Consider the following 19260-nt stretch of genomic DNA (forward strand, 5'->3'; position numbering starts at 1 on the left):
AGTAGGAAATAATCAGAGAAGCGATTTGCTCTTGTAATAAATACTATTTTCTTTGTTGTCATTTTCAGTCCCTTCACCCTTATTCATCCACCCTTTCAACCTCCTACAGATGCCTTCAGGGATGGAACAACATCTCAAAGATTAATGGAGGATGTGGGTTAACATTTTGTGAGCTGTTTCAGCTCCAACAATGGAGGCTTTACGTATTTTTCCCCGAAAGACAGTAGAATATTTTCTAACATTCAGAACCTAAGAAAAGATAGCAAAACAATTATCAAACCGTTATGTAACCAGAAAACTGCACTCTATTGATTTGGAGTTTTTTCATATTTTATTTTGTACTCTCATATTCTCATTCTCTCTCTCTCTCCTCCCTCCCTGCCTCCCCTCCCCCTCCCTCTCTCCCTCCTCCCTCCCTGCTTCCCTTCCCCCTCCCTCTCTCCCTCCTCCCTCCCTGCTTCCCTTCCCCCTCCCTCTCTCCCTCCTCCCTCCCTGCCTCCCTCCTCTCTCTCTGTTCTCTGTGTAGGAGACACCTCTACTGCTAGCCATATTTGTTTCTCATCTTCTAGGCACATTGGAACATTAATGGGATTGAAAGGGAAGTGATATATACCATATCTGCAAGGAGATATCTAAGCAGACAGTGCAAGAACAAACAGCACTCTTTTTCTCTGAAATTGTAAAAACACTTTTTGAGAAGGAGATGCCAAAAGCTCAAAGTATCTTGGGTTATTAAGAAACACATCCAAAACAGCTACTCTGGAAAGTCACTTGAACCCAGGACAGGCTTCAAGTGAGCAAGAAATAAATTTAATTTTCCTTGTTAGTGCAACATTATCTGACTGATATCAGCCCACTCTGACTGATATACTTACTTTGCATTACCTATTTATCCATTTTATTTTTGTTATTTTAATTAGCCCTCATCCTTAGACACTTCTTTGTATTCTTAAAGATGTTTGATTGATTTTCAAATTTTAATTTTCCAAGTGTGTGTGTATATATATATGTATATATATATGCATAAATGCTATGAAGAACAGTTTTGTTGGAATATAAAGCTAGTAGGAAACTTGTCAATTCAGTTTCAACCTCAGGTGCTCACTAGGTGACATGGTAAGTACTAGGTACTGCTGCCTGAGAAAGATGCCTTCCTATGACTAACTAAATTGAAGGTGTGTTTATGGAAAGAAGATACACACTAGAATCAGAGAAACTCAAGTTTTAATTCCAATTCCACCACCACAATTTCTTTGGCTCTGAATAATGCTAAACTCTTCAACCTTTGGTGAACATCTGCAAAATGGGGAAATAATACATCTCATTTGTGGTATTTGGGAGTGATTAAAGATAACAGATGCAAAAATACATAGCATAGAGTTAGTAGTCCATGAAGGATAAATATTACTATTATTATGTGCTGTTTTTCTGACAAGATTTTGGAGGTTAACCAGATGCTGGAAGCCTCAGGAAAGAAATCAAGGGTCTTAATATTGCCCCTTTGTTCTCCAGCCTTGAGGACTGGATAAGGAAACCCAACTATGCAAACTGTGAAGGATCAGAGACCTACATTAAACACTCAGGTAGTTTGTCTACTTTTTTCATCTTGTTCACATTTTTAGAATTTTATTTTTAAAAGCCTTAGCTTGGCTTGTCCATGTGGTCTTAAAATATCGCTTTAGCATACTTTGTGGGTTTTTTTAAGCTGCTCTTTTCATCTTTTGCCACCTCTATGCTTTGTGGCCTTGTGGATCTCTTGTTATTTGTATATTTGTTTTATTTCTCTTATTACTGGTTTCTACTTATTCTTCTTAACATATTTCTCCTTTTATCTTCATTCTTATTAGCTTTTAAGACTTCTTCTTTTTATCTTTATAAAGTGCCTTATATATTTATCCCAATGTTTAATTTATTCTTTTTATTTTTGTTCACTATAGCTTTATCATTTTTATTATTTTAATGTATAGGTCTTACAAGTCTCTTTCTTATAATATTTTAGAACATTGCTGTTATCTACCATCTTTTCATCTTTTATTCCTTAGTTCTTCACATTGCTATGTAGCAAGGCCTAGCTCCACCCTGAGTAATTCTGATTTCTTAGGAAAAGTATTTATTCAGCTGCTATGACAGATAATATTTATCTCTGGGTGAAGGTTGGTCTTTAGTTAGGTAAAACACTTTTAAGGGACTTCGGGTTTATAAAGTTAAGGTTCATGGCTTGGTCTGGAAAGGAGAGTTTGAGACAGTTAGTACTAAATTGAAGTACAATTAAAACATTCTCTAATTTTTGAGCTCCTTGTGGACAGAGAGTACATTTTTCCCGTCCTGTGTGCACAATGTCTAGCACAAGTGCAAAAAGCAAAATATCTGTAGAATGAATGAATTGTGTCAGGCTGGAAGCTAAGGCTGTGGCCAGCAAGTTGAACTCCCTCCCTGTAAAAACTACATGGAACATTCTGTGATATATGGCTGATGTTTTATATTTTTCTTTCTGCAATGTAACTCCCTCACAGTCTCCTTACATCTTCAGGGAATTTTATAACTACTACAGTCTAGCTATACAGCGACTTTCTGTAGTTACATAGGATGGGATCTCGGAGTATCCCAATTTGAATTTTAGAGGAAGGATTGGTCCGTGAAGCTGAAACTCTTAATGTCAGTTGGGTTTCACATGTCTATTTTGTTTGTGCCCAGCCCCTAGTGTCAGGCATGAGGCAAGGATTCAGAGAGAGACTGCACCATCCCACCATTCCCCAGGGGAAGCAAGGTCTCTTTCTGCTCAACTCTCCTGTACTGACTTCCCAAATCCTTTCAGGGATTATGTTCCAAAATATCTCTACTGGGTAACTGAAGAAAAACACAAGCCAGAAATCTGTCTCAGGCTCATAATATTCTTATTTGGAAAAACAGCACATTTGAATTCCTGGAATGGTGTTTATTTCTTGCATCACACACTGTTCATGTTACTGACATTTGCCATTGAGTAAGCTTTGTAAAATTCACTATGTGAATTTTGCTCTCAGGAAAGCCAAGTAAGCACAAATTTCCTGGTCTGAGTTTGCCAAGGAATTAGTTGGTATGGAATCTCCTAAATGTCCTGCAGGAGATGCAGTGCAGGTTAATGATTAAGTATGTAGAATATGGTACCACCTTACCCACATTCACATCCCAGGTCTGTTACTTATGATTTGTGAGACTTTAGACAATCATTCTGCCTCTGTTTTCCTGTGAGACTAGGGAGATGGTAATGAGACCCACGTCACAGGTTTTCTGTGAGGATTAAGCAATTATATATGATGCCTTTACCACAATACTTGGCACTCAATAGATGCTGTGTAGGTGTGGCTGTCATTACTATTATGATAGAAAGAGACAAGGTAGAGAGCTGATGATTAATTTTCAGGAACCATAGTTTATACTAGTTTCTTAATTGTACATTTTCTGTTTGAATCATATCCTTTCTTATGAGAGTAATGAGAGAATCCTCTAGGGTTTTAGGCCTCCTCAGCTTCTGTTTTTATTTTATGGAGCAGAAGAAGCTGTCTAGAAATAATGTAGGAAAAGGGGATGCTTAGGGAAAATTGCTAATGGCAAATGTCAGGGTTTGCAATATCTCAGAAATAGAGATGTTTGTTAACTCTCAATTTAAAATAACTAAAGGCCAAGTACTGCCACTGAAAACTTCAAGGAAAGTTTGAAGTCTTCAGGTGTGGATGGTCCTCTTTTCGAATGGATTTGGGACGGGGGTGTTAACTGTGAAGGATGAGAAGAAGATAAGATTAAAATAGGTCAGGAATACTCTGGAGGTGCTCTAGACCTGCTACTCCAAGCTTCCAGTTAAAGAATTGCAAACTGAAAAATCAATGAGTAAGTTCTAAGTCAAAGCAAATGGGTTATGAGTAGTCTAAGTCTGCTATCAAAAACTAGCCAGTAAGTCAAGAGAAAGCAGATGCCTCCTTAGCCTGAGGGTCTAAGTTAGTGTCCAGGAACTGATAGAAAGATAAAAGATGCAGGCTGGAAACTTGCTATATGCAGGCAAGAGAAGTAGCTAGTATTGCCTTGGCTGATGCCCTTCTTTAATAAATTAGTTCATATATATTAATATTTATTAAGCCCTGATTATATGTCAGGTCCATTGATTATGTAAAAAAATGATAGAAACAATGATATTTAAGAATAAGCTGTAAATGTGGTGATTGATTAGATTGGGAGGGTGAGGAAGAAGGAATTCAGAAGACCTCTCAATTTTGAGGACAATAGAAAGCACTAGTTTTGGAAGAATGGTAAGTTTTTAGGGATGCATTTCATAGGTAGGGCCATTAGAATGTGATGCTTTTACCTTTTAAATATCACTACTTATAAGAAAGGCAGAAACCTAATTTCAGTATTTTAAAGAGAAATTAAGAGGTGAGGTAGTAGAGTGGTTGGTGAACAAGGTTAGGTTAGTCCAACGGCTTTACAAAGAAGGTCTTTTTATGTTTATAGATATAGAAACAGAGACATAAAGATTTAAAAAAAAGAAAGAACAAAGTAGAGAAAATAATAAAGATAAAAGTTAACGATTGGAAAATATGCATAAAGGATGTACAGTAATTCTTTGTGCTATTTCTAAAAATTTTTAGTAAGTCGGAAATTATTTCAAAATGTATAGTTAAAAACATTAAAATCAAAGAAAAAAAACTAATTAAAAATGGACAAAAGACCCGAATAGACACCTCATTAAAGAAGATAAAGATGGCAGATAAGCATATGCAAAGATGCTCAACATCATAAATCATTAGCAAATTGCAAATCAAAACAATGACAAAATACCACTATATATTATTAAAATGGTTAAAATCCAAAACACTGACAATACCGCAAGTTGGTGACGATATGAAGCAACAGGAACTTTAATTCATTGCTGGTTGGGGCGCAAAATAGTACAGCCACTTTAGAAGACAGTTTGGCAATTTCTTAAAAAAACTAAACCAGCAATCACACTCTTTGATATTTCTACAAATGAGCTGAAAATTTATGCCCATATGAAAACTTGCATGCAGATGTTTATAGCAGCTTTATTCATAACTGCCAAATGAGAAGCAGCCAAGATGTCCGTCAGTAGCTGAGTGGACAAATAAACTGTGGTGCATCAAGACAATGGAATATTATTCAGTGCTAAAAAGAAATGAGCTATCAAGTCATTAAAAAAACATAGAGGAATCTTAAATGCATATTACTAAGTGAATGAAGCCAATATGAAAGGCTTCATAATGTATGATTCCAGCTATATGACATTCTGGAAAAGAGAAAACTATGAAGACAGTAAAGAGATCAGTGGTTGTTAGGGGTGAAGTGGGAGGAAGGGATAAATAGGAAGAGCACGGATGACTTGTAGGACAGTGACATTATTCTGTGATACTATAATGGTGGATACATGCCATTATATTATATTTTTCTTAAAACCCATGGAATGTACACCAAGAGTGAACCCTAAAATAAGCTACAGACTTTGAGTAATGGTGTGTCAATGTAAGTTAATGAATTATAACAAATGTATCACTTTGATGAGAGCTGTTGAGAAGGGGGAGGCTGTGCATATATGGGGCTGTTGAGAAGGGGGAGGCTGTGCATATATGGGGCAGGAGATGTGTGGGAATTGCCTGTACTTTCCACTCCATTTTGCTGTGAACCAAAAACTGCTCTAAAATATAAAGTCTACTGGAAAAAAATAAAAATAATTTAAAAATGGGCTAGTTAATCAAAAGTTTAGTTTAAGATAAATAGAGGTTCAAAAAGACTCTCAATATCCTGAATTTTAAAAATATACAAAATTTGGTTTACCCCCAACACAAAAGAAAAATTTTAAATCAAGAGAGCATTATAATAAATCGTATATTTAAGACCTGCTATAGATTCAATGTTTGTGTCCTCCTTAAATTCATATGTTGAAACCTAATCCCCAATATGGTAGTATTTGGAGATGGACCTTTGGGAGACGATTAGGTCATGGGGGTGGGGCCCTCATGGATGGGATTACTACCATATAAAGAAGGCCCCAAAGAAATGCCTTGCCCTTTGACCATGTGAGGTTATAGCAAGAAGACAACCACATATGAGCCAGGAATTGGGCCCTCACCAGCCTCCAAATCTGCCAATGCCTTGATCTTGGACTTCTCAGCCTCCATAATTGTGGGACATAGATTTCTGTTGATTATAAGCCACCCAAACTACAGTATTTTGTTATAGGAACCCGAAAAGACTTAGATAAGACCTAAGAAATTTGCCATGATGAAATGCTTCTTTCAAAAGACAAAAACTGAAATATAGGTGATATTATTCACAAATAATTTTCAAAGTTTATCATTTTTTTCTCTAACCACTGTTTTAAATTGAAAATATACACAATACAGAAGAACATTATTGCACTGATACACAGAGAAAGAATTATCCTGAATCTCATATTAAACCCAATATTCCTGATATGGAAAAAATGAGTCCTACTTTTTTTGTGTTCTTTAATGTAATTTTCTCACTGAATTATATACTTTGAATACAATAAATTTAAATTATCTTATAGTCAATCACAATGAGATACTAAAAGGCTAAATATGTAACATACTGTGGTTTTCCTATCAAACTTAATTATGCTTCCTTCAGATGAACTCAGGGCGCCGCATCACTCTTAGCTCTGGGGCTATCAACGATAACCCTCCTACTTGTTTTATGCCTGATACTGGAAAAATACACTGTAAAATTAGCCATCTAGCTAAACTCCTAAGGGTTATAAGGAACAAAGATACAAAGCTCAGGCAGGTGAGAATGAATTGCATTTTAGGGAGAAAGTTACTAGTAGGACAAACCCAAATAAAATATTTGACTATGCTACAGAAAGTAAAATCACTCTTCAGTCTTTTCAGAAATTTCACTGCATTTTGAGAATACTAAGTAGATATATCATTGCGTCAATCAGATGTGAACAAAATCCGTTAAGTGTAAAGCACAAGGTAAATCTAGCCTCACGACCTCAAACACATGGTTTCATGTAAAAAGAGAATTGTTTTTTTACAAACACTTTATAATTACAAAAAATGTATTTTACTTTTAAAGAAATAACTACTACATCCTCAGATTGCAAACATTTAATTGATTCAACTTAACGACTTTCGTTCAAATATATTTTTCAATGACAACAGATAAAAATGAGCAATAGTTTATGTGAGCCAAACAGGAACAACTTAGTATTGTCATAAGAGGCACAGATATTTTACTTTCCATTTATTTCCATATTTTATTGACTATATAGTATCCTGTAATCTCATAGCACTTCCATTTAATTTTTTAAATATAACTTACTTTTTATTGAATGTATCTTGCATTCCTGATGGATGTTTTCTGGGTTTTGCCACACATTTTAGTGTTTAACGTTAAGTTATTTTTTTTTACATGCATTAGTGTGAGTTTTCCCCACATAGGAACACTCATCTAAAAAGATGACATACCACATGGGTTAAGTGCCTTTTTTAATTGAAAAGCTAACAAACTGTCCAGTTACATTTCTATCAGAAAAAGCCACAAAGTGGGTAGTAACTAATCTCTAGGCAATATATTCAAAGCTAAGAGAATTAGAAATTAAAAAACAAAACAAAACAAAAACGAGTCCTCAGATCCCATTAAGGGAAACCCGCTACACACAAGTTAATCAATACCCATGTTACTCCTTGATTCTAGGAGGCTGGAAGACATGCTAATAACCATACTCAGAACATGCGCTTCAAGTAGTCTTTCTCCAGTTCCCAACTCATGAATTAAGATAATATTTTGTTAAGTCTATTTCAGAAAACTCGGTGCAAGTTGTTTTATGTGCAAGGCCAACTTTTAAAAGATCACTAAAGTTAACTGGACAATAAACGAGGCAGAAATCACTTTACAAAAAGAAAGGAATGACCAAAATGTCACCTTCTATAGAGAATCCACAGGTCAGTTTTATTCAGAGTGAAGAAAAAAGAAACTTTTGATCATACTAGAAGAAAATCAGACACAGGTTTGGAATCTACTCAAACTACACATGCAAGGAGAACAATATTCTGCTAATACAATGGACCTGCTGCTGCATTTGTCTACTGTTTGTCTGATATTAATGATGATAAACAGAGCAGTGCAACTAGTATTTGGGGCAATCCTTATAGTGTTACAGCATCAGACACAACATTCCACTTGTCTTCACACCACTGGTTCTCTGGGCATACCTGGGCTTCCTCCTCTTCAGCAAAGTCATTTTTGATATAGAAGGTCTTGTGAATCTTCTTAGGAGTTTTCCCCTTGATCATATTGGCCACAGTCTTGCATGTAACATCAAGCAAACATTTGATGTCTAAGTAGTTTGCAGCCAGAATAAGTTCAAAAAGTGTTCCTTGGTCAATTTTAGGGAATTCTTGTTCCCAAACAGGGATATCGTCTGTTTACTTTTCATTGTTCTCATAGCCCTCAGGAAGAGGAGGGTCATTCCTGTGGTGGGCACACCACTGAATGACTTTTTAAAATATTGCTGTATTAACTTTTGATAGAGGAACTGGATCACCATCTCCTTCATCATCCATTCCCAAATCTGCCTTTTAGGAACACTTGGGTTGCTTTTACACTCTTTCTTAGTGACCATATCATACTTTTTCATTCAACAGGTAGTTGATGAACAGAGACTTCCAATTTGGTCTTGATAGTCACAGACTGTTTAGCAATTTCCACATCAATTTCAAATATCTCTCCATCAGAACTCTGCAACTTAATCAAAGGCTTTCAGACTGTTCAGTCTGAAAGGATGGCCAGCCAGAGGCTGACAAGAGCTCGGTGGCATCAGCACAATAAAAGAAAGGCAGAGGACAAGGCCATCACCCGAATTTAAGAGTCAAGCAGATTCTGTAGAGTAATCATCTCCCTTTCCGCATTTGCATCTACCTATAGCCATGTTAGGGACACTTTGGAAATGATTTGTGGAGTAGAAAACTTATGGAAAACCATGGACATTTCATGATCACAAATGACCAACCCTGACATCAACTTCCAGACACACCAAAATGGGCTGTCAGATTTAGCAAATAAAAATACAGTACACCCAGTTAGATTTTAATTTCAAATAAACAATAAAATTTTAACAATATAAGTATGTCCCAAATATTACATGGGAGTTCACTAAAAATTATTTTGTAATTAAAAAATTTGTCATTATACTAAAAACTTACTCATTCAATTTAGTGCATTGTAGTACACTGAAAATTATTCTGTACTAAAAAATTATTCATTATTTACCTGAAATTCAAATTTCATTGGGCATGCTCTATTTTATCCGGCACTCCCATGCTGAGACATTCTAGTAGCAATGTTTTTTTTCTCTTTTATTAGAATATGAGTCCGTTTATGGTAGGGATGAAGTAATTCATACTTAAGCAGTACATGATACATAATGGACACACAACAGAAATGAATGAATGTAAAGGATACATTTTTAAGAATCCCATATTCATTCTCCCCATGAAAACTCTTGCGTTTTGAAATTTTTGTCAAATCCTCAATTAAGTAACCATTATCTACCTCTAGAAATATTCTTTACCTTTGTAGATCCAATTAATATTGTTACTTCTTAATTCTTTGTTTAAATTTTTCATATTAATGGCATGTTTTACTTATTGAGAATGATAATACTCCCAGAGCTCTGGTTTATACATGAATTTATATTTACAAAATGCTCTGGGATGGTATGTAGAGGAGAAGAAAGTGGCTGTCTTCTAGTTCACTGAGTTAATGCTTTAGATAGATGTACTCTCTGTCTCTGTCTCTCTGTCTCTTTTTGTATTCTCTCTCTCTCTCTCTACACACACACACACACACACACACACACACACACACACACACACATTCCGACTCTGAATAAAGTCATGTAGTTTTACAAGTTTATAAATTCAACTCACCATAGCTAATGCATACTAATCAGGTAACACATTTCAGAAATGACCATGACACCAGTAAAATTGTGAAATATGAGATACAGTATGTTTCTGATGTGCCTGCCCTTCTGATGTCTTCCTTTCTCCAATACCTGGGCTGTTTCAGTGACCCATTTTCCAAGGACGGCAACCTCCCACTCCATTATCGCTCCCCACAACTATCAGAACCACATCAGCTGATCCTCTGGGTCAGTTTTCCATAGCTGTCACTCAGTCTCACAGAACTGGTTGCTATCCTGCTCCTTGTACAAACCACAATAGCAACGTGACTACTTCCTCAAGGTAACTTTTGTGACTTCCCAGGCGAATGATAATAATCCTAACTATAAGAACCAAATTAGCAGAAACCATAGATTCATTTCCCATTTTACCAGAGCAACTTTTATTTCAACAGTGCTTTTGTTTGGTGATCTAACTCAACAGAATGACTAGTGATGTGACTTTCTGGCCAAGTAAGAGAAGAGTTAGTGTGATGCTTGTTGTGACTGTTGGATTATTCTTGCAGGATAGCAAGGTATCCTTGCTAATTGGGACCTCCGGGAACACCATACATTCCCCTGAGCAAACCTAGCTTCCTCCAAATAGTTGAAGTTCTTGGATGTTTCTTTCATGGTTCCTCCTTTGTGTTGTATTTCAGGTACAAGCTGATCCACTAAGAAATCAATGTTTGCCATAGTCTAACCACACTCAATCTGCTCAAATTTAATTCATGCAGTATATTATTTTTATAACATAGGACATCTGCTTCTTTCATTCTTGTCCCCACTGCCTTTGACATCTATTTTTTCCTACTAGTCCTTCTTGCTTAACTATACATCTCTAGGAAACCTTCCTTTCCTACTCCAGTCAATATTAAATAAACACTTTCTCTGAACTCTCAGTGCATTTCCAATTTTTATACACATACACACTTCCATTTTCTTCCTATGTGGAAACTCATATGAGCAACTATCAATCTCCATAATACTTCTTGCAAAGGTTTCAGCATTTCTATTTCTATTCACAGAAGAATAAAATCAAGGATCACTTTCTTAATATTGATATGTATTCCTGAATAAACACTCTAAATAGTTTCAAAATCTGTTATTAGACAACTATAATTAATTCCTGAAGCAATAACAAACTGCACCATTAGCTCTGCATATTTAGCCAAGTGTTCAGAGGCTGTGGATATTAGTGAGAATTGGTAGTAACACTTTATAACCCAATTTTGTATGCAATAAGTTTTCTTTAAATTTTTTAAAGCTAGAATACTATTTTTTTGACACCAGAACAGGGCACAGGAGTACACACTGTACAGATACCTACATCAAACTGTTACTAAGAATACCCTAGGATAATTCCAGAACTTGGCTTTCTGTACCTTAAATGGGACTCCTAAAAGGCTCCAAATTGGGTCTCATATAAGCAGAAAAATGTACTAATAGTTAAAGAATATCACATAAATGAAAACTCATAAATTTTCAAGGCTGGGTATAGTCAGGCTCTTGCAGAATGCCAGGTTACCTTATCATTGTTTCCTTTAGGCGCCAATGAATTCAACAAACATTTAGGAAACATCTTTATTTTTTATTTTTATTTTTTTTGCCATTGTGCTAGGAACTGGGCTTATATATTGATTTTATACTCTTCAGTCAAGCAATTAAAAAATCTTGCTGTGGGGGTCTGTGCTAGGAGGACTTGGGTAGTTCTCTCCAGCAGGACCATTGCCGTATTGAAAGATCCCCCGGGCAGCTGTGCACAGCAGGGCGGTTTGACTGGGGTCTAGGGAAGGGGCAAGGTCAGACTGGTCACAACCAGGGCTGGAGATCTGGAGTCAACTGCCTCAAAGGTAATGGGGTCTACCACTTTGGTTATTTGGAAAATGGAAAGAAAAGGGGAGAAGAATCCCATGTACTCAGGCGCCCCCGCCGCTTTCTGATTGGACTCACTAAGCATCTGCAGAGAGAACAACAATAAAATGAAAAACATTCCCGGGGTGAAACCCAAAGGTCAACCTCTGGCTGTGCGGGACAATGGGGGGTGGGGGGGTTCTGGCCTTCTCTTCTCCAAAGTGATGCAGGAGTCTTAAAGAAGAGACGTTTTTCTCCGGGAAGATTCTAAACCCCCAGCGGGTTCCACTAACTCCGGGGCAGCGAAAGCACTGGCAGCAGACCGAGGGAGGAGTGTCGCTGTGTGAGTTGCCACATTGGGATCCGGACCCAGAGCGACAGCCGCGCCCCTCCGCCCCCCGCGCGACCCCGGCCCGCCGCACGCTCCAGCCGCGCCGGCCCGCGCCCCCGCCCCCGCCGGCGGCCGCGGCGCGCACAGCCCGGCCGAGCGCGCACCCGGCACTCGGGCGCCGCGGGCTCGGAGCGCTCAGACCGCGGCCGCCGCAGCCGCGCAGCAGACAAACTCCCGCACGCCGGCGGCATGCGCCTCGGCTAGCGGCCCCGGGCCCCGCACCGCCACGCGTCTCTCTCTCTCTCTGCCTCTCTCTGCCTCTCTCACACACACGCAGACACACGCACACGATCTCATATCTATACACTGGAGGATTAGAAAAGAACATTTCCTGCGCGCCCCCTCCCTCTCCAGCCTGCGAAGCAAAGGAGCCGCGCGGCGCGGGGCCCCCGACCGTCTGGAAATGCTCGAGCTAAAGCGCCTCCTCGCTTGCATCCAGCTGCTGTGCGTTTGCCGCCTGGGTGAGTGATCAGACCCCGCTGGGGTTTCGGCTCCGGGAGCGCCGGGGCGCGGGGTGGGGGATTTCAACGTATTCGCCACTTGCTGCCGTCGCCATCTAGCAAGGAGGAAAAAGGGACGGTCCACGGGGCTCCCGCGCGGCCGCGGCGTTGCGACGGGTGTCAGCCGCGTGGGAGACGCGCGCCCCGCGCCGCGCCGCCGCCCGCCCTGTGCCCGCGGGGAACGCGCCCCGGGCCCCGCAAGACGCCCGCGGGGTTCCCGCGTCCCTGCCGCCGCCGTTCGCCTCTCCTCTTCTGCTAAGTGTGGAGAGAGCCTTTTAGATGCACATAACGAAGATTAAAAAATAACCAGAAATGCAACCGTGGTGCGAGACTACAAACTACACTGTATTTTTGTTGTTCATTTTCATGCTACAGGTATTGTGGGCTTAGATGAAAAATACACGTGTCTGGTGTGAATTGCACACACACACACACACACACTGTGCACACCTGAAAGGTAGTAACAGGAACAAGCACCAACCTGACTTTTCAGTGTTTTCTAGTACTTTCAGTTTAGTCACATTCAAGTCCAGGCAGTTACTTAAAAAAAAAAAAAGTTCAATCAAAATCTCTATCTGCATTCTGCCGCTGCTGCCAAAGTCAGAGGAGAGCTGCCGGTCCATGTATTTATTCATGGATTTGTCTTTCATCCACCACTCTCCAGGTTGCACATTTAAAACTGAAATTGCATTCTGAAATAGCCAGTTTGAGCATTTGCCTGGGATGCAGATTCAAGTTTTCCAGTCATTTTCCGGAAAAATTGTAAGATTGGGTTTTCGCATTTTATTTTTTCCTTCATGAAGATTTTGCATAACAATGGACTATAATAGATTTGAAGACATTAACCTGAAAGTTACAAGATGTTGTGCCTCAGTTTGTGAGTACAGGTACCTAACTCTTTTCAATCAGATGAACCCAAGTTTTAAATTTCAGATGGTTCATAATAGAGAGTAAATATTAAACCTACACTTTCATCCAATAGATGGTGCTGCTTTTGGCACAGTAAGGTTTGCAAACAGAAAAATCATTTTTCAAGTTCTAACTAATGAGACTTGTACAAAAATATGGTCATAATTGCCCATAGTCCACTACATACATGAATATGATTTAAATTCCAAAAGCTTTATAAAAGTGCTCAAGGCTGGTGTGATGCACACAGTTGACATATGATACTTGCAGGGGAATCTTTGGTCCTGGTTGACTCTAAAAACTTACAGTTGATTCTGGAGAGAGGAAGACATTTTTTAAAAGTGCTGTAGTCTCAAACACACACCTGTTGAATTTATATTTCTGTTATAGGTCTGTTTTATCAACAAAGCCAGGTCCTCTTAGGACTTAAACTATTATTTAATTAACTCTCACAACAGAAGGGAAGTAAACCAGAGAGTATAGCTTTGTATGTCATCAAAACCACATACCTGGAGTATCTTGTAACTCTCTTTGTTTTCAAATAATTGACATAAAATTCACATATCATACAATTCATCTTTTTAAACTGTACAATTCAGTGTTTTTTAGGATATTCATTATGTTGTGCAGCCATCATCACTATCTAATTCCAGAACATTTAAATTGCCCCCAAAAAGAAACCTCACACTCATTAGCAGGCCTTCCCCATTCCCCATAACCCCAGCTTCTAGCAACCACTAATCTATTTTCTATCTATAGATTTGCCTATTCTGAACATTTTATAGAAATAGAATCATGCAACATGTGGCCTCTTCTGTCTGGATTTCTTCATTTGGCATAATGTTTTAAAGGATCATCCATGTTATAGCATGTATCAGCACTTCATTCTTTTTTGTGGCTGAGTAATATTCCATTATGTGAACATGCGACACTTGCAAAGATTTTTCTCAGTAAAGCATTCTTTGTAGCCTGTTTTTGGTTGTGTAGATTTCAATTTATTGTACATCTTCTTTAACTTTTTGATGAAATAAAATTTAAGCATAACGAATTGAATTGATTAAGAGTATCACAAGCTTATGTAATGATGTTGAATTTAATCCTGTAATGAAACTCAAAATGTGTTGTGCATTTTTTGTTTGTTTTGTTTTGAAACTTGAAGGTGACTACTTTTGTATCCCTTACCATTTTGACAAAGTTCTCCTTTTAGGTTGTTGCCAACAAGCTGACCTAGAGGCATTGGTAACCTCAAATGGCATGAATATCTTGATCTTGGGGTAGAATGTCTTGAAAAACTGAAGCACATTATGTACAAATAAAAAATTCAGCCTCCACTTAAACTATTTTCCCCCTAGCACCTACTTTAGTATTTGTGGATATGTTTATTCCTCATGTTCAGTGTCCTTGAATCCAGTGAGGTATCCTGGATGCCGTAGGTGTTTAGTAAGGGTCTGTCAACTGACTGAGACTCACTGTAGAAGATGACAGCTCAATACAACGTGAACATTAGGCTAACACTGTTTCCATTGCCCAGGAGTAAGTTGTAGAGTTCACTAAGGTGTTCATTAGTGGCATTAAGAAAGTCTTGGTGATCAGGATCATATCACTTTCTGAGTCCGGAGTGTTCGGATGTTATGAACTGGGAATATAGACCAACGGCTTCTTTCAAAAAACTTTCCAAACAGAAAATTTCTCAGAGTATGTGGGCTGAAACACATTTTTTTCTTGACACTGAACAGGTATCTTATGGGGAAAACTGCAGTTGCTTTCCTGTAAGGAGGCTTAACTATGAGTCATAGAGGAGAGGTAGGTGTTTTAAGAGCTTTTAAGGAATAGTTTCTTCCAATTAATGAGAATTCAGGATCTTTGAATTAAGTGAGTTATAGTGCTGCTGCAAGGAACACTAAGTTCACATGTTTAAGTATTATTATTAAACATGTAATGAATCAGATTCTGAACTTTTTAGTCATGTCTTACTGCTTTAAGAGCTACATTAACTACAAATTATACCCAACTCCTCTTCAATAATTAATTTCTTAATTTATCCTGGCTACAGAGTCAGTGGAATTCAATATGTTATGACTCTTGGTTTGATCTATTTATCCTCTGAAAACAAACTGTAACCACAAATATAAAATATTCATGGTTTTTCCCCAAATAATAACTAGTCTCTATTCATAAAATTAATTACTTTTGATTTGCAGAGTAGCAATTTTCTTTATTTCATTTCTCTCTCCTTTTCATGCAGACTGTGGTTGCATGCACTCGGGGAAGTTTGCCAGGATAAATCATTTCATTGATGAATTCATTTCTGCTCTCATGTCTGCACTAGAGATTTAAGATCTTGCTTAAAATTTTATGTGGTGGGAATTTTGCTTCTGGCAAAAATTCAGGTTTTTCTGGAAGCATGATCTACATTTCCCCATTCTCTTTAACTCCCCAAAGTTTTTTTCTTTAGTCTTTCTTTAAAATTTCAGAATGTTACGGGGGTATAAATGTTTTGGTTACATAATTTACTTTTGTACAGTTTGAGTCAAAGTTATGAGTGTGTCTATCATCTTGATAGTGTGCATTGTACCCATTAGGTGTGAATTTACCCATCCTTACCTCCCCCCAACCTGTTTGATTTCCGTTAAGTTTTGCTTTCATATGTGCACCTAAGTGTTGACCCATTAGTTCCAATTTAGTAGTGAGTACGTCTGGTGTTTGTATTTCCATTTTTGTGATACTTCACTTAGAAGAATGGTCTCCATTTCTGTCCAGGTTGTTACAAAAGGTATCAATTTACCATTTTTTTAATGACTGAGTAAAACCCCATTGTATACATATACCACATTTTATGAATCCACTCATTTATCAATGGGCACTCATTTATCGATGGGCACAATTGTGAATTGTGCTGCTAGGAACATTCATGTGCAACTGTCTCTTTTATAGAATGTCTTTTTTTCCTTTGGATAAATACTCAGTAGTGGGATTGCTGGATCAAATGGTAGGTCTACTTTCAATTTTTTGAGGTATCTCCGTGCTACTTTCCATAGAAATTGTACTAGTTTGAGTACCACCGACAATGTATAAAGTGTTCGTTTTTCTCAGCATCCATGCCAGCATCTGTTGTTTTGGGACTTTTTGATGAAAGCCATTCTCACTGGAGTTAGGTGATATTTCACTGTGGTTTTGATTTGCATTTCCCTGATGATTAGGACGTTGAGTATTTTTTTAAACATGTTTATTGGCCATTAATCTAACCTGCTTTCCTAGCATAGTAGGTGGTGTGTCAGTCTCATAATCCGAAGGTCCAAAATGATTTGAGTAACACTGAAAACTTTATTTGACCAGCAATTTGCCAACTGCTCAGACTGTAGCAGGGAAATGGAACTCCCTCATTCAGGACCAGAGCCTCAAAGGAAGGACTTGATTGAGAAGATGAACTTGTGTTTTATTTCCAGTTACATCAACTCAAGTGTTTACTATGTGCATTTCTGGTACATTTTCTCATTTATTTTCCCCCTAGATCTTTTGATGTTGGTATTTTCATTTTATACCTTTTATAGATAAGAAAACACAGTGCAGAGAAGTCCAATAACTTACCTAATATCACACAGCCTGTTTCAGCCAATATATTCTTTCTAACTCCAAAGCCTGATGCTTCTTCTCTTTTTATTACTAGGAGATCAGTTTGCTGTTTATGATTTACTAGCTTGCTTACATTGGGTGTGATGATACATTTTAGAATCTCATTTTTTTTCTTACAGATCCCCTTCATGATTTTTCCCATGTGCTTTTTTCTCATATTTCATTTTTGTCTTTTTAAAAAAAATTCATAATTTACTTTTTCTAGTTTACCATCTTGAAAATTTTGACAAATGCATATGGTCATGAAACGACCGTTGTTATCCATATATAGAACAGTCCCATCCATACTACTTTAACTGCTCATTCATTACTTGTTTACCGGGTGCCCCGACATCTGTTAAGCACCATGTTAGACACTAATAATTCAGCAGAGCTCTGACACTCATGATGTGCACAATCCAGCTAATCTGATTCGGTCCCACGATGAAAACCTTTAAATCTCACTTTTCAGATACTTTCTCCATTCACAACTAGTTGAGAATGCCAGTCTTTTCCAAATATCTCTTAAAGTGTTGAATATGTTTCACTCTCAAGTATTTTAAAATGCTTCCCACTCCATCTAGAATGCCAGTGGCAGAAGTCAGAGCCAACTGAAACATGATTTAAATTGTGCTTTAGCTTTTAATGTCTGATTGGGAGTAATTCCTAGCAGGAACTTCAGGTTACAAAAGGAAACTATGTTTTTGTATGTGTTTGCAATTCTTCAGAGACATGTATACCATACTATATAGCCATTAAAGAAAAAATGTTTATCATATTGCACAATCCTAAAACACTTTTATTTTGGAACTGTGCTGTCTGATGTCATAGCCACTGGGCAGATGTGGCTATTAAATTTAAAATTTACTAAAAATGAAACAATTCAATTCTTCAATCACACCAGCCACATTTCAAGTGCTCAGTAGTCTACGTGGCCAGTGGCAAACATGTGGGGCAGTACAGATAGAAAACATTTCTATCATTGCAGAAAGTCTATTGGGCCATGCTGTTTCAGAGCAATAACAGTAAAGCTGATAAAGTAATAATTGCTAGTACTCATGAGAAGTTGTCCACTCAACAAGAAAAATGTGTTAGTCACTGAAATTATTTGAATTGTTCATGCATGTGGGTTATTTGTGGCCTATATTGTGTTAGCGATACAAACATTATAGATACATTGTGGTAGCCCTTGGTAGAGCAGCATAGGTGAAGAAAGTTTCATGGCCACTTTGTGGCCTTTACAGACTGAGGTTGAATGCATGAGGTTGACTCCTGGTTTGAAAGTGAGTGCTCTGTTCACAGAGCATGTTTTCCATAATTTGTTCTAGTATCCACTATATTGTTTTGAAATTTATCTGTCTCCTTCACTAGATTAATCTCTGTAAGGGCAAAAACTATATTTCATTCAGGCTTGCATTCTTGGACTTAGCACCTATCATAGGTGCTTAATAAATCTTTAATGCATAGGGTCTTAGAGAGATTGTACCATTAAGCTTCTTAGAAAAAAGTAGCTTTTTGTTGTTGAAATTGGCCAATCCCACTGGTCTTTCCTTCATTTGATTCTGATCTGAATCCAAGAATAAGGTCAGCATTCACCTTGACCCATCCATCTTTAATGTCACTTCTGGCATTAGAACTTCACTTCCATTGATTCTCCCAGAAATGCACATACAGCATCACCTAGATCCAGACACTATGTATGCATGAAAAATAAAGCTCCCGTGATTGATACTGCATGGGTAGTTGCAAAGGCAGTCTTGAGTGAAGATGTAATTCTATATGAGTTGGCACCAATGAATCTTTGATATGTCACAGGCAGCCAGGGCATCAAGTCAGTGAATGTAGCTCTGTGTGTATGTGTGCGTGTACTGCTTGTATGTTGGGGAGGAAAGGGCAATGGGGGTGATGGGTGGTCAGTAATGAGAAATGAAGCATCATGAGCCCATGAAGATTGTATTTTCAGTGAAAAGCCATATTGGATTAAATTTTCTCTAGTCAAAAAAATAAAAAAAGAAAGAAAGAAAACTTTTATCAGG

The 19260-nt window shown here is 37.9% G+C and overlaps 1 protein-coding gene and 1 pseudogene across 4 annotated transcripts in view; one reads left to right on the forward strand and one right to left on the reverse strand.

Annotated features, from left to right (window-relative positions):
* Nucleotides 1–8162: 8162 nt before the first annotated feature.
* On the reverse strand, nucleotides 8163–10123 carry LOC105867340 (S-phase kinase-associated protein 1-like; annotated as a pseudogene).
* A 2211-nt stretch (nucleotides 10124–12334) lies between these two features.
* PTPRZ1 (protein tyrosine phosphatase receptor type Z1) overlaps nucleotides 12335–19260 on the forward strand; it is a 183634-nt gene continuing 176708 nt past the window's right edge. For all 4 annotated transcript variants that reach the window (XM_020289754.2, XM_076006573.1, XM_076006574.1 and 1 more), the window contains exon 1: nucleotides 12335–12664. In XM_020289754.2, coding sequence (XP_020145343.2) covers nucleotides 12607–12664 — 58 coding nt within the window. In that variant the 5' untranslated portion in view covers nucleotides 12335–12606. The remainder of the gene's footprint in view (nucleotides 12665–19260) is intronic.

The sequence above is a fragment of the Microcebus murinus genome, chromosome 9, assembly GCF_040939455.1.
Source record: "Microcebus murinus isolate Inina chromosome 9, M.murinus_Inina_mat1.0, whole genome shotgun sequence".
Classification (NCBI taxonomy): domain Eukaryota; kingdom Metazoa; phylum Chordata; class Mammalia; order Primates; family Cheirogaleidae; genus Microcebus; species Microcebus murinus.